This window comes from Pelophylax lessonae (assembly GCF_965119305.1).
Source record: "Pelophylax lessonae genome assembly, chromosome: 5".
In the NCBI taxonomy this organism is placed as follows: domain Eukaryota; kingdom Metazoa; phylum Chordata; class Amphibia; order Anura; family Ranidae; genus Pelophylax; species Pelophylax lessonae.
The window spans coordinates 556,567,328-556,582,554 of record NC_138772.1 but is presented as its reverse complement, the minus strand read 5'-3'; the positions used below and the strand labels follow the sequence as shown (position 1 = coordinate 556,582,554).

Below are 15,227 nucleotides of genomic sequence, written 5' to 3'. Positions count from 1 at the left end.
AATAATTCATCTTTATTAGGAATGATTAAAATGTGGTAATGAAATTCATAAAGTAAAATATGAGCTCTAGTTACAGCTGTATATCCGTCATGATATTGACATAACATAAAAACATAGCAGTAATGATATCATCACAACCAACAAAATGGAACTCCAACGTGTTTCGACCTATACAGTGAGGTCTTCCTCAGGGGGGTGTGTGATGTCCTATAAGTGGTGGATGACCACTGAAGATGAAGAGGCTTCTTGGAATGCTGGCCGATGGGGGTTCGCTCTTTATGCTCTCAAGTTGTGTATAGAGACGTGTCCATCCACTATATGTACAACCTAACCTCAGGCCATTGCCGGACACGATTACCACTATTCTGTAATAGGCGGGTGTCTCACCGTTTTCACGGGGAGTTCCAATTGTGACTCCTTGTAAGTCAGTGTGTTCCCCCCACTCGTCCAGGGTTACCCGGAGGACTCCCCCCTGGGAGGACCCCATATCCATGGAAGGTTTTTGGTTAACAATCATCCACCACTTACAGGACATCACACCAACAGACCTTGTGCCTAGACAACCACTTTAAGAAATGTAAAATAATAATTAATAAAATAAATTAAATAAAAAAAATATAATAAAAAGAACGAGCAATAATAAAAAAATAGAAAAGAAACATAAAAATAAATAAAAACAAGCAATGAATAAAAAAGCAACGGAAAAATGTAAAATGAAATGGATCTAAAACATTAAAAATAATAACCACTGAATAAATAAAAATTATAAAAAACAATATAAAACAAAAAACAAAATGTGCAATAAATAAATAAAATCACCAATAAATAAAAATGACATAAATTGCCAATAACTATAATATTAACATCTTTAAAAATCAGCAAAATTGCTAAAAACTATATAAAAATGCAAAACATACTCAAGAAAGCATATCCCCTCCAAAGAGGACCCCATCCTCTCAAAAGGACCCCATCCCCCCACAAGGGGACCCCATCTCCCTATAGAGGATCTTATACGCCCCCCCATAAAGGACCCTATACCCCCATAAAAGACCCTACTCCCCCCCCCCCCACACAGAGGACCCTACCCCCCACCATAGAGCAATGTATAATAATAAAAAATATATAATAAAAAGAATGAGCAATAATAAAAAAATAAAAAATAAACAAAAATAAATAAGAACAAGCGATGAATAAAAGAAGCAATGGTAACATTTAAAATGTAATAAATCTAAAACAATAAATAAATATAATAAGCAATGAATAAATAAAATAAGCAATAAAAAATATATAAAAGCAAAATGCGCAATAAATAAATAAAATCACCAATAAATAAAAATTGGCAATAAATATATAACATCTTTTAAAAATCAGCAAAATTGCTAAAAACTATAAAAAAAAAAAAAAAAAAAAAAAAAAGCAAAACATACTCAAGAAAGCATATCACCCCCAAAGAGGACCCCATCCTCCCACAAGGGACCCCATCTCCCTACAGAGGATCTTATACCCCCATAAAGGACCCTATACCCCCACAAAGGACCCTACCCCCCCCCCCCCACCCAACACATAGGACCCTACCCCCCACCATAGAGCAATGTATAATAATAATAAAAAAAAATAATAAAAAGAATGAGCAATAATAAAAAGATAAAAAAGAAATATAAAAATAAATAAGAGCAAGCAATGAAAATTTTTTAAATGAAATAGATCTAAAACAATAAAATAATAAGCAATGAATAAATAAAATAAGCAATAAAAAATATAAAAACAACAATATAAAACAAAAAGTGCAATAAATAAATAAAATCACCAATAAATAAAAATGACATCAATTGACAATAAACATAAAATTAACATCTTTGAAAATCAGTTAAATTGCTAAAAACTTACGGTATATAAAAAAGGCAAAACATACTCAAGAAGGAATTTATTGTACAGGGAATCTCTCTATAGCTGGCACTTACCCTGCATAGACTGTACCAGACTCTTCACCGTGTCCGGCCGCACGCTCAGCGCTGCGCACTTCTCCATCAGAGCCGGGGGGATGTGGCTGTACATGTCCAAGTTGTCCACCGTGTCCGGATCGAGCTGCAGAGAGTCTGTGAACTGACTGCGAGGCGGGAAGAGGAGAGACAATGGTGACAAAAGTGCAGCAAAACAAAACCATTTGTTTGTTTCAGTATAAAGTTCAGAGTAATAGAATAACTTTGGAGAGGGGAACTCCGGTGTGGAAGATTCACCAAATTCAGAGAACTCCGTGTGATTCATCGGTGTAAAACAGGCGAAACTTAAAGGGAAACGCCAACTTTACTGATAAATTCCCAATCAAGCTAATTCACCGGATCTGAAAGAAGTTGGCGGCACAACGTGGGAATCCCCGTAAGTAAAACTTTATTGCAACAAACTAGGGATAGACCAATAATTGGTGGCCGATATAGCGGTATCGGCCGATATTTTGTGATGTCATTCTGCCTTCTTAGGCTGCCTCCCTCGCCTTGGACAGCCTCGTCTGGAGTTGGGACTAGTCTCGCGGGAGTGTATCACAGCCATACACCCACCCACATCCACAGGCCCTGTACCAGCCGCCCACAGGCCCTGTACTAGCCAGCCGCCCACTACAGGGTGCCAGCCAGTCACCCACCCACCACAGGGTGCCAGCCAGTCACCCATCCGCCACAGGGTGCCAGCCAGTCACTCGCCACAGGGTGCCAGCCAGTCACTCGCCACAGGGTGCCAGCCAGCCAGTCACTCGCCACAGGGTGCCAGCCAGCCAGTCACTCACCACAGGGTGCCAGACAGCCAGTCACCACAGGGTGCCAGACAGCCAGTCACCACAGGGTGCCAGACAGCCAGTCACTCACCACAGGGTGCCAGACAGCCAGTCACTCACCACAGGGTGCCAGCCAGTCATCCATGCACCACAGGGTGCCAGACGGCCACCCACCACAGGGTGCCAGCAAGCCAGCCATTAAGCATTAAACAAAAATTAACATGTTCTGCCTTCTTAGGCTGCCTCCCTCGCCTTGGACAGCCTCGCCTCGTCTGGAGTCGGGACTAGTCTCGCGGGAGTGTATCACAGCCATACACCCACCCACATCCACAGGCCCTGTACCAGCCGCCCACAGGCCCTGTACTAGCCAGCCGCCCACTACAGGGTGCCAGCCAGTCACCCACCCACCACAGGGTGCCAGCCAGTCACCCATCCGCCACAGGGTGCCAGCCAGTCACTCGCCACAGGGTGCCAGCCAGTCACTCGCCACAGGGTGCCAGCCAGCCAGTCACTCGCCACAGGGTGCCAGCCAGCCAGTCACTCGCCACAGGGTGCCAGCCAGCCAGTCACTCACCACAGGGTGCCAGACAGCCAGTCACCACAGGGTGCCAGACAGCCAGTCACTCACCACAGGGTGCCAGACAGCCAGTCACTCACCAAAGGGTGCCAGCCAGTCATCCATGCACCACAGGGTGCCAGACGGCCACCCACCACAGGGTGCCAGCAAGCCAGCCATTAAGCATTAAACAAAAATTCAGTACCAGATTTGTGTCAAAAATTGTATTTATTTTTAAAACTTTAAATGTACAAAATATCGGCCGATACCGATACGTTGTGGCCAAAATATTGGTATTGGTATCGGCCCTGAAAAAAACATATCGGTCTATACCTATAACAAACGCCCCCTCTTTGGTTGTCACATTGGTACCATTTCTCACCACTACCGGTCCAATGCAATTGCATATCTAACAGGTCAATGCCGTCTCAGGAATGCTTTCTCAGGGCAGATAAAGAACCCTATCCCTCCATAGAGGACCCCATCCTCCCATCAAGGACCCCATCCCCCTACAGAGGATCTTATACCCCCATAAAGCACCCTATCCCCCCACAGAGGACCCTATTTCTCCATGGAAGACCCTATCCCCAACAAAGAACCCTACCCCCCCCCCACAAAGAACCCTATCCCTCCATAGAGGACCCTATTCCCCTAAAGAGGACCCCATCCTCCCATAAAGAACCCCATCCCCCCATAAGTAACCAAATACCCCTATAGAGGATTCCATCCCCCCCGATAAAAGACACCTCCCCCTTTCCCGCCCGGAGTTCAGGTCACATTAGAAGAAGCACAATCTATACACAGTGAACTTACTCCAGGACTTCATTCTTAGCTTCTATTTTGGAGATGATCTCTCGCAGCAGCTTGGCTTTCTCCTCACTGGAAGAGATGAAGTCGGACAGGACAAACAATCAATCCAAGAACACCATAAATAATTCCAAATTCACATCAATAAATACACACCCATCCTCAGGCTGGGGAGGAAATGGCTAGGTGATGCTGGATGTCTTCCAGACAGACAGGCCCTGCCCCTTTCATTGGATTTCAGTTCTTGCAATCAAGGGGGAGTTACCAAGGAAGTGTGGCATGTAAATGCAACCTTGCCCAGGAACGCCCACTCCTCTAGACTGACACCCACCTATCAAGGCATTTGGATATTTACATAACTCCTCCCAAGATCCAGCCCACTGCTTGCATCATGGACTCCTAAGTGGAGTACTGGGGCAGGAAGCTATGCTGGCCCCTCCCACCTGCCATGAGATGCATTCATTGCATAGAGAAACACAGAGAACAAGTGATGGTGTCACCGGGTCTAAAATGAGGCAAATAATACCAAAAATAAAATAAAATAAACATTTTCGTTTTTATGTGGAACTCCGGGAATTATCTTTCTTGTCAACTTAAACCAACTTGGCATGATGTAATGATCCATGTGTGTAAATGTGTGAAATAGGTAAGAGAGGTGGGGTGCTTTAATGGAGAAGTATAGCCAGAGCTTTTTTGTCCCTACTTCTCCTATGGATCACAGGAGTGGAGTTCATTCTGTACTCCTGTGACCCATTTTTAGCAGACAGCGGGCTGAATTCCGCTGTCACCTGAGATTACTCAGCCACTTCAGGCGCTGATCGATCCCGACTTTAGAGTCGGCACCCACCCAGAAGCCTGGACCATCAGCTGATTCAGCCTCTCAGTGAGCCACTGGGAGACTGAGCCAGCTGCTCCCTCCCTAGCCCAGCGCTATACTAAGCGCTGGAGAGGCAGAGCAGAGAGCCGGTGACTGACAGTGAGCCACTGGGAGACTGAGCCAGATGCTCCCTCACCAGCCCAGCGCTATACTGAGCGCTGGAGAGGCAGACCAGAGAGCCGGTGACTGACAGTGAGCCACTGGGAGACTGAGCCAGCTGCTCCCTCCCTAGCCCAGCGCTATACTGAGCGCTGGAGAGGCAGAGCAGAGAGCTGGTGACTGACAGTGAGCCACTGGGAGACTGAGCCAGCTGCTCCCTCCCTAGCCCAGCGCTATACTGAGCGCTGGAGAGGCAGAGCAGAGAGCTGGTGACTGACAGTGAGCCACTGGGAGACTGAGCCAGCTGCTCCCTCCCTAGCCCAGCGCTATACTAAGCGCTGGAGAGGCAGAGCAGAGAGCCGGTGACTGACAGTGAGCCACTGGGAGACTGAGCCAGCTGCTCCCTCCCTAGCCCAGAGCTATATTGAGTGCTGGAGAGGCAGAGCAGAGAGCCAGTGACTGACAGTGAGCCACTGGGAGACTGAGTCAGCTACTCCCTCCCTAACCCAGCGCTATACTGAGCGCTAGAGAGGCAGAGCAGAGAGCCGGTGACTGACAGTGAGCCACTGGGAGACTGAGCCTGCTGCTCCCTCCCTAGCCCAGCGCTATACTGAGCGCTGGAGAGGCAGAGCAGAGAGCTGATGACTGACAGCGAGCCACTGGGAGACTGAGCCTGCTGCTCCCTCCCTAGCCCAGCACTATACTGAGCGCTGGAGCGGCAGAGATCCGGTGACTGACAGTGAGCCACTGGGAGACTGAGCCAGCTGCTCCCTCCCTAGCCCAGCGCTATACTGAGCGCTGGAGCAGCAGAGCAGAGAGACAGTGACTGACAGTCACCGGCTCTCTGCTCAGTTTGAAGGGGGAGAACTGAGTGATCAGTTTGCATAGTTTTCAGTGCAGAGGCGGCAGGGAACGGATGCAGCATCGGATCAATGCGGCATCCACCTAGAGTATACATTTTTTTGCAAACCCGAATTTCTCTTTGATTAATATCCGAACAGTGCTTTCATGGACATGAACAAGAGAAGGGTTCCACCTTTCAGGAAATGTGATAAATGATTGTTCCATATCCCAGCTTCCATGTTCGGATATCGCCCTTTTCAGGGAGATACAAGGCAACCATGTTATATGAGATCCAGAGGTCCTGATATCTCGTCACCTGGACTGTATTGTTCAGTTAGTGCCGGAGTTTACCTGTATAGAGAGGAAGCCTCATGTGCTGCCATTGGAACCAGCTTGGAGAAGATATCCGGTCCAGTCACAGTCGGGTCAATGGGGTTCACAGGAAGAGCCTTTACCAACGGGGCACCTGGGGGACCGGAAAACAGAACGTGAGGACAGAATTCTCTTAACCGCTTCCATACAGAGCAGTTAGACCCCCTTCCTGCCCAGACCAATTTTCAGCTTTCAGCACTCTCACACTTTGAATGACAATTGCTCAGTCATGCTACACTGTAACCAAACAAAATTTTTATCATTTTTTTCACACAAATAGAGCTTTCTTTTGGTGGTATTTGATCACAACTGGGGTTTTTTATTTTCGTGATATAAGCAAAAAAAGAGCAAAAATTTTGCAAAAAAAAAACACTTTTTTTTAGTTTCTATTATAAAATTTTGCAAAAAATTAATTTTTCTTCATACATTTGGGCCAAAATTTATACTGCTACATATCTCTGGTAAAATTAACCCAAAATTAGTGTATATTATTTACTCTGTGTGAAAGTTATTGAGTCTAGAAGCTATGGTACCAATTACTGAAAATTTATCACACCAGATGTACTGATGGCCTATCTCCTTTCTTGAGGCCCTGAAATGTCAGGACAGTACAAAATACCCCCCAAATGACCCATTTTTGTAAAGTAGACAGTCCAAGGTATTTAGTAAGAGGCATGGTGAGTTTTTTGAAGTTATAATTTTTTCCCACAATTCTTGGGAAAATGTTTTTCCCAAAACGTCAATTTATAAGCTATTTCTAACACATAGCATGTACACAGCAAAAATGACACCCCAAAATTCATTCTGCTACTCCTTCTGAGTATGGTGATACCACATGTGTGAGACTTTTACACAGCCTGGCCACAAAAAGAGACTCCACGTCCAAGTAGCACCATAAGGCGTTTTAGGAGCATAAATACACATAAAACTTTCTTACTACCTATCACACTTTTCAAGGCCCTAGAGCACCAATACAATGGAAAATTCCACAAAATGACCCCATTTTGGAAAGCAAACACTCCAAAGTATATTCTATGAGGCATTATGGGTCCTTTGAACATGTCATTTTTTTCCACAAGTTTTTGGAAAATGTGGGAAAAAAATAAAAACTTTTTTTTTTACACAAAGTTGTAAATTTATAGAATATTCCTAACACATAGCATGTACATAGCAAAAATGACACCCCAAAATACATTCTGCCACTCCTCCTGAGTATGGCGGCAATACCACATGTGTGAGACTTTTTCACAGCCTAGCCATATAGAGGGGCCCAACATCCAAGGAGCATCATCATGCATCCTAGCCACTTGCCTAGGCCTATTTTTGACATTTGGTGTTTACAAGCTAAAATCAGTTGTTTTTGCTAGAAAACTACTTAGAACCCCAAAACATTATATATTTTTTTTAGCAGAGACCCTAGAGAATAAAATGGAGATTATTGCAATATTTTTTATCACACTGTATTTGCGCAGCGGTCTTCCAAACGCAATTTTTTGGGAAAAAAATCACTTTTTTAATTAAAAAATAAGAAAACAGTAAAGTTAGCCAAATTGTTTTCCATAATGTGAAAGATAATGTTACGCCGAGTAAATAGATAACCAACATGTCATGCTTCAAAATTGCGCACGCTCACAGAATGGTGACAAACTTTGGTACTTAAAAATCCCCATAGGCGACATTTTAAAAATTTCTACAGGTTGCTATCTTAGAGTTACAGAGGAGGTCTAGGGCTCAAATTATTGCTCTTGCTCCAACGATCGCGACGATACCTCACATGTGTAGTTTGAACACTGTTTACATATGTGGGCGGGGTTTCCGTATGCGTTCGTTTCTGCGCGCGAGCTCGCGGGGAAAGGGCGCTTTAATTTTTTTTTTTTTACTATTTATTTTATTTATTATTTTTACACTGTTTTTAAAAAAAAAAAAAAATTGATCATTTTTATTTCTATTACAAGAAATGTAAACATTACTTGTAATAGAAATAGGCACGACAGGACCTCTTTTTTGTGAGATCTGGGGTCAAAAAGTCCTCAGATCTCACAAGTACACTAAAAGATAGAAAAAATAAAAAAAAAAAAAATGAAAAAAAAATTAAATAAAATGAAAAAAAAAAAGGGACCTTTAAACTGGTTGCTAGGCAATGACGTTTGCCGTAGCTCCGGTCCTCCAAGACCATAGAGTCAAGTGAGGGCAAACTCGACATCCTGTCTGTGAGGATCTGGGACCGGATCGTTTTCCCCGCTGCCGGCGGGTCCGGTAAACGGGGAAAAGGACCAGAATGCAGCGGGAGGGGGGGGGGGGGCACCTCTTCCGCCACCCCGGAAGGGTGATCCCGCGGCGAATCCGCCGCTGGGACCACCCTTATCGGAAAGCCAACCGTCCACCGTTTAAAAAAATACCAGGGTTATGGCAGCTATCTGCTGCCATAACACCGGTATTTAGGTTTAAACGGACGACGTATATAAACCTTTTTGGACTTGGACATGGTGGCTGTATGAAGGGTGACAGGTGCTCGGGTACTTTGCTGGGCAGGTGACAGGTACTCTGGTACTGATGAGCAAGTGGCAGGTACTCAAGTACTCCGATAGGCAGGTGACAGGTACTCGGGTACTCTTATGGGCAGGTGACAGGCAGGTGATAGGTACTGATGAGTAGTACTGATACGGATAGGTGATACTGATACTGTACTGATGATGGGTACGGATGATCAGTACTGATACTAATAGGTGATAGGTACTGATGGGTACTGATGAGTAGTGATGGGTAATGATGAGCAGGTGGCAAGTACTCGGGTACTTCAGGTGTCAGGGACTCTGATGAGCAGGTGGAAGGTACTCGGGTACTCTGTTGGGTAGGTGACAGGTACTTGGGTACTCTGATGGGTAGGCGACAGGTACTCGGGTACTCCGATGACGGGTACTCAAAGTACCAGAGTACCTGTCGTCAGAGTACCCGAGTACCTGTCATCAGAGTACCCGAGTACCTGTCACCAGCCCATCAGAGTACCTGTCATCAGAGTACCCGAGTACCTGTCATCAGAGTACCCGAGTACCTGTCATCAGAGTACCCGAGTACCCGTCATCAGCGTACCCGAGTACCTGTCATCAGAGTACCCGAGTACCTGTCATCAGAGTACCCGAGTACCTGTCATCAGAGTACCCGAGTACCTGTCATCAGAGTACCCGAGTACCCATCATCAGAGTACCTGTCACCAGCCCATCAGAGTACCCGAGTACCTGTCATCTGAGTACCTGATGGGCTGGTGACAGGTACTCGGGTACTTTGATGGGCTAGTGACAGGTGCTCTTTATTGGGGGGGGGGGGGGCAATCAGTGTGTTTGGGGTGCACTGTACTTGGTAACTAGCTGTTACCACAATCTCCTCCTCACACAGGATCAGTGTGTGAGGAGGAGAACACGGTGACAGCTAGTTACCGTGTTCTCTGATGACATTTGTGACCGGCTGTGATTGGACACAGCCGGTCACGTGGTAAAGAGCCAATTTCATTGGCTCTTTACCTAGATCGGGGATCGACTCTGTCCGAGGGACGAGCCTCGTCCCCGATCGCCGCGCTGCGCGCCCCCGGGGGCGCGCATTAAGGAAGGAACGAGCGGCTCGCGCTGGAGCCGCTCATGTGATCGGCTGTGATTGACACAGCCGATCACGTGGTAAACAGCCAATTTCATTAGCTGTTTACCTTGATCGGGGTTGGGCTCAGTCCGAGGGACGAGCCTCACCCCCGATCGCCGCGCTGCGCGCCCCCGGGGGCGCGCAGTAGCGGGGAGATCCGGGCGCCGTCATATGACGTCCGCCCGGATCGAGAAAGGATTTGTGCCGACGTCATTTGACATGACGCGGTACGGAAGGGGTTAAAAAAAGGTCAATCTACATTGAAATGTCAGTGTTTGGTGGATGATAGAAATATTCTTTTGATTCTCTGGGAAACTACTAGAGATCCATTTGTTCCCGGGTCTGTACACCTGCTATGCCCAATACGAGGGGTTCCCACCATCCCTGTGCTGGGTTCCCAGGTCTGTACACCCGCTGTGCCCAATACGAGGGGTTCCCACCATCCATGTTCTAAGTTCCCGGGTCTGTACACCTGCTGTGCACATTATGATTCTCCGGGAAATTACTGGTGAGATCCATTTGTTCCTGGGTTGGTACACCTGCTGTGCCCATTATGAGAGGTTCCCACCTATCCTGGGCTGAGTTCCCGGGTCTGTACACCTGCTGTGCCCATTATGAGGGGTTCCCACCATCCCTGTGCTGAGTTCCCGGGTCTGTACACCTGCTGTGCCCATTATGAGGGGTTCCCACCATCCCTGTGCTGAGTTCCCGAGTCTGTACACCTGCTGTGCCCATTATGAGGGGTTCCCACCATCCCTGCGCTGAGTTCCCGGGTCTGTACACCGGCTGTGCCCATTATGAGGGGTTCTTACCATCCCTGTGCTGAGTTTCCGGGTCTGTACACCCACCGTGCGCAATATGAGGGGTTTCCTCCATCCCTGTGCCGAGTTCCTGGGTCTGTATACCTGCTGTGCCCATTATGAGGGGTTCCCTCCATCCCTGTGCTGAGTTCCCGGGTCTGTACACCCGCTGTGCCCATTATGAGGAATTCCCACCATCACTGTGCTGAGTTCCCAGGCCTGTACACCTGCTGTGCCCAATATGAGGGGTTCCCACCATCCTTTTGCTTGGTTCCCGGATCTGTACACTTGCTGTGCCCATTATAAGGGTTTCCCACCATCCCTGCTGAATTTGTTATGCATGTCCTATGGAGATTGTAACAGGAGGGCCTAAAACACACAGAGGTGGGTGGGCTCACTCTACCAGTCCCCATCTTTAAATAAATTATTAGTCTGGGGTGGAACGGACTATTAATCCTTCTCCTTACTAATCAGATCAATAAGACATCTCCAATCACTGCACCTTTTACGGCCTGCAGGGTATCCAGGGCAGGGACAGACTCATGGTAGATGAAATCATTGTCTTTCTTGGAAGAGTTGAACCTGTGATGAGGAAGAGATCACATGAGGATTACTCAGTACTGGCAGATAAAACAGGAGATTGGTAGTTTGCTAAAAGAAGATCTCACTAACGTTCTACTGGATAGACTTTACCTCAAGAATACAAGACTGACTCTACTTTCATCCTCAAAGACCAGCCTTCCTCAACCTTTGGTGGCCAGTGAGGAGTTTTCCTTACAATGGCAGCCAGTGAGGAGCTCCCCTACATTGGCGGCCAGTAAAGAGCTCGAGCGATGTTGCAGCAGTGTCTCGGCTGCCCTCCTCATTGGCTGACACAGCAGCGCTGCACCATTGGCTCCCGCTGCGGTCAATCAAGGTCAGTCCTCCATTAAGGAGAGAAAGAAGGTGGGGCGGGGCGGGGGCCAGGAGCTGTGACTCAGCTTGGATGCCTCCATAACAAGCTGCTTACTGTGGGGGCACTCAACAGCAGGGCGAGGCCAAGAGCAGGGAAAATGGACCTGAGAAGGGGAGGATCCAGGCTGCTCTGTGCAAAACCAACTGCACAGAGGAGGGAAGTGTAACAGGTTTGGTATTTAAAAAAAAAAAAATTAAACTTTAAAATCACTTTAATGTAAGAGGGACTGCGCTATAAAGGGGGCATTGTAATGTAAAGGGGGCACTGCACTGTAAAGAGGACTGTGATGTAAAGGGGACTGCACTGTGATGATTACAGTGCCCCTATCAACCACAGCCTCCTCCATTATAGTGCCCCTGCAGTCTGCCCACCCCCCCTCCCCCTCCTCTCTAACATGATACTTCCCCATTCAATTGTCTGCCTCCCCTGCACAGGACTCCTACCTTTAGCAGGGCAGAGGCTGTGATTAGTCCGTGTGTCCTCTCTCGGCCTCTGCACCCACCTGCCGATGGGAGGAGCTCTCCATTCTGATCTACAGCACCTCCTGCCCCCCTGATTGGATGACATTGTCGGCAGGGTGGGCAGAGAAGCTGGGAAAGGGAAGACAGGCATGGTTGCACAGCAGTTGGTGATAGTCATGTGCGGACCACGGTCATCGCTCGTCGGCTGTGCGGCCTGCTCATCAACAGGCCGGACCACGGTCATCGCTCGTCGGCTGTGCGGCCTGCTCATCAACAGGCCGGACCACGGTCATCGCTCGTCAGCTGTGCGGCCCAGTCATCAACAGGCCGGACCACGGTCATCGCTCGTCAGCTGTGCGGCCCAGTCATCAACAGGCCGGACCACGGTCATCGCTCGTCAGCTGTGCGGCCCAATCATCAACAGGCCAGACCACGGTCATCGCCCAACTGCTGTGTGGCCCGGTCATTAACAGGCCAGACCACGGTCATCGCTCGTTGGCTGTGCGGCCCGGTCATCAACAGGCCGGACCACGGTCATCGCTCATCTGCTGTGTGGCCCGGTCATCAACAGGCCGGACCACGGTCATCACTCGTGGGCTGTGCGGCCCGGTCATCAACAGGCCGGACCACGGTCATAGCTCATCTGCTGTGTGGCCCGATCATCAACAGGCCGGACCACGGTCATCACTCGTGGGCTGTGCGGCCCGGTCATCAACAGGCCGGACCATGGTCATCGCTCATCTGCTGTGTGGTCCGATCATCAACAGGCCGGACCACGGTCATCGCTCAGCTGCTGTTCGGCCGGTCATCAACAGGCCGGACCATGGTCATCGCTCAGCTGCTGTTCGGCCCAATCATCAACAGGCCGGACCACGGTCATTGCTCATCTGCTGTGTGGCCCGATCATCAACAGGCCGGACCACGGTCATCGTTCGTCAGCTGTGCGGCCCAATCATCAACAGGCCAGACCACGGTCATCGCCCAACTGCTGTGTGGCCCGGTCATTAACAGGCCAGACCACGGTCATCGCTCGTTGGCTGTGCGGCCCGGTCATCAACAGGCCGGACCACGGTCATCGCTCATCTGCTGTGTGGTCCGATCATCAACAGGCCGGACCACGGTCATCGCTCGTCAGCTGTGCGGCCCAATCATCAACAGGCCAGACCACTGTCATCGCTCATCTGCTGTGCGGCCTGGTCATCAACAGGCCGGACCACGGTCATCGCCCAACTGCTGTGTGGCCCGGTCATCAACAGGCCGGACCACGGTCATCAACAGGCCGGACCATGGTCATCGCTCATCTGCTGTGTGGTCCGATCATCAACAGGCCGGACCACGGTCATCGCTCAGCTGCTGTGTGGCCCGGTCATCAACAGGCCGGACCACGGTCATCGCTCAGCTGCTGTTCGGCCCAATCATCAACAGGCCAGACCACGGTCATCGCTCATCTGCTGTGTGGCCCGATCATCAACAGGCCGGACCACGGTCATCGTTCGTCAGCTGTGCGGCCCAATCATCAACAGGCCGGACCACGGTCATTGTTCGTCAGCTGTGTGGCCCGGTCATCAACAGGCCGGACCATGGTCATCGCTCATCTGCTGTTCGGCCCGGTCATCAACAGGCCGGACCACGGTCATCGCTCAGCTGCTGTGTGGCCCGGTCATCAACAGGCCGGACCACGGTCATCGCTCAGCTGCTGTGTGGCCCGGTCATCAACAGGCCGGCCCGGGGACGAGGGACCCCTGATCTAAAGGACTGCTTACACCTACTTCAGCCTCTATACATGCCTGACCACTGAATTAATCAGTTTAGCTCCCATAATTCCTTAGTGTTCTTAAGGGGGTGTGAAATGTTACAGAAGAAACCGGTTTGGTCTTTGAACTTACTTTCCTCCAATCACATCCATGGTGAAGCGAAGGGCTTCCTGGACGGTGGTCGGTTGTCCCTGTAGAAGAGGGGGATGGTGGTAAGTGGGGTGCAGACATATCAGTAGACGGCATGAGATTCACAGACAACGTGTGCACCGTCCTGGTGATATCAGAACACAGAGAGCTGAAATGTGATGATGGTGCGGGACGGAGAAACTCTTACCTTGGACAGTTTTACAGCTTCATTGAGTTTGTCCAACGCGCTCTGCAGATAGGCGACCTGCGGATGGGAAGAGGAAATCATCAAACACAGAAGAGTGTTCACATCAGCGGGGAAGGGGTCCTCGGACACAATACACTCACTGGCCACTTTATTGCTAGTAGCGGGTTGGACCCCCTTTTGCCTTCATTCTTGGTGGCATAGATACAACAAGGTTCGGGAAACATTCCTCAGAGATTTTCCTCCATAGTGACATGATGGCATCACACAGTTCCTGCAGATTTGTCGGCTGCACATCCATGATGCCAATCTCCAAGCCAAAGGTGCTCTATTGGATGAGATGTGGTGAGTGTGGAGGCCAATGGAGGACAGGGACCCGATCTGGTGAGTGTGGAGGTTATTGGAGAACAGTGACCTTATTGTCGTGGTGAGATGATTGGAGCTTTGTGACATGGTGCATTATCCTGCTGGGAGGAGCCATCAGAAGATGGGGACACTGGAGTCATAAAAGGGGTGGACATAGTGTTTAAACCATGCTCAACTGGTATTAAGGGGCCCAAAGTGTGCCAAGACCCCCCACACCATTACACCACCACCACCAGCCTGAACCATTACGCCCCTCCTCCCCCACACCATTACACCACCACCACCAGCCTGAACCATTACCCCCCTCCTCCTTCCCCCACACCATTACACCACTCCGAACCATTACCCCCCCCTCTTTCACACCATTACCCCCCTCCTCCCCCACACCATTACACCACCAGCCTGAACCATTACCCCCCTCCCCCTCCACACCATTACACCACCACCACCAGCCTGAACCATTACCCCCCTCCTCCTTCCCCCACACCATTACACCACCCAGAACCATTACCCCCCCCCTCTTTCACACCATTACCCCCCTCCTCCCCCACACCATTACACCACCAGCCTGAACCATTACCCCCCTCCCCCTCCACACCATTACAC

The 15,227-nt window shown here is 49.2% G+C and overlaps 1 protein-coding gene across 1 annotated transcript in view; it reads right to left on the bottom strand.

Annotated features, from left to right (window-relative positions):
• PTPN23 (protein tyrosine phosphatase non-receptor type 23) overlaps positions 1 to 15,227 on the bottom strand; it is a 125,116-nt gene that overhangs the window by 63,475 nt on the left and 46,414 nt on the right. The window contains exons 10-15 of the mRNA XM_082259230.1: positions 14,259 to 14,315; positions 14,054 to 14,112; positions 11,254 to 11,333; positions 6,301 to 6,415; positions 4,137 to 4,202; positions 1,962 to 2,107 (exon numbers count right to left, since the gene is read on the bottom strand). Coding sequence (XP_082115356.1) covers positions 1,962 to 2,107; positions 4,137 to 4,202; positions 6,301 to 6,415; positions 11,254 to 11,333; positions 14,054 to 14,112; positions 14,259 to 14,315 — 523 coding nt within the window. The remainder of the gene's footprint in view (positions 1 to 1,961; positions 2,108 to 4,136; positions 4,203 to 6,300; positions 6,416 to 11,253; positions 11,334 to 14,053; positions 14,113 to 14,258; positions 14,316 to 15,227) is intronic.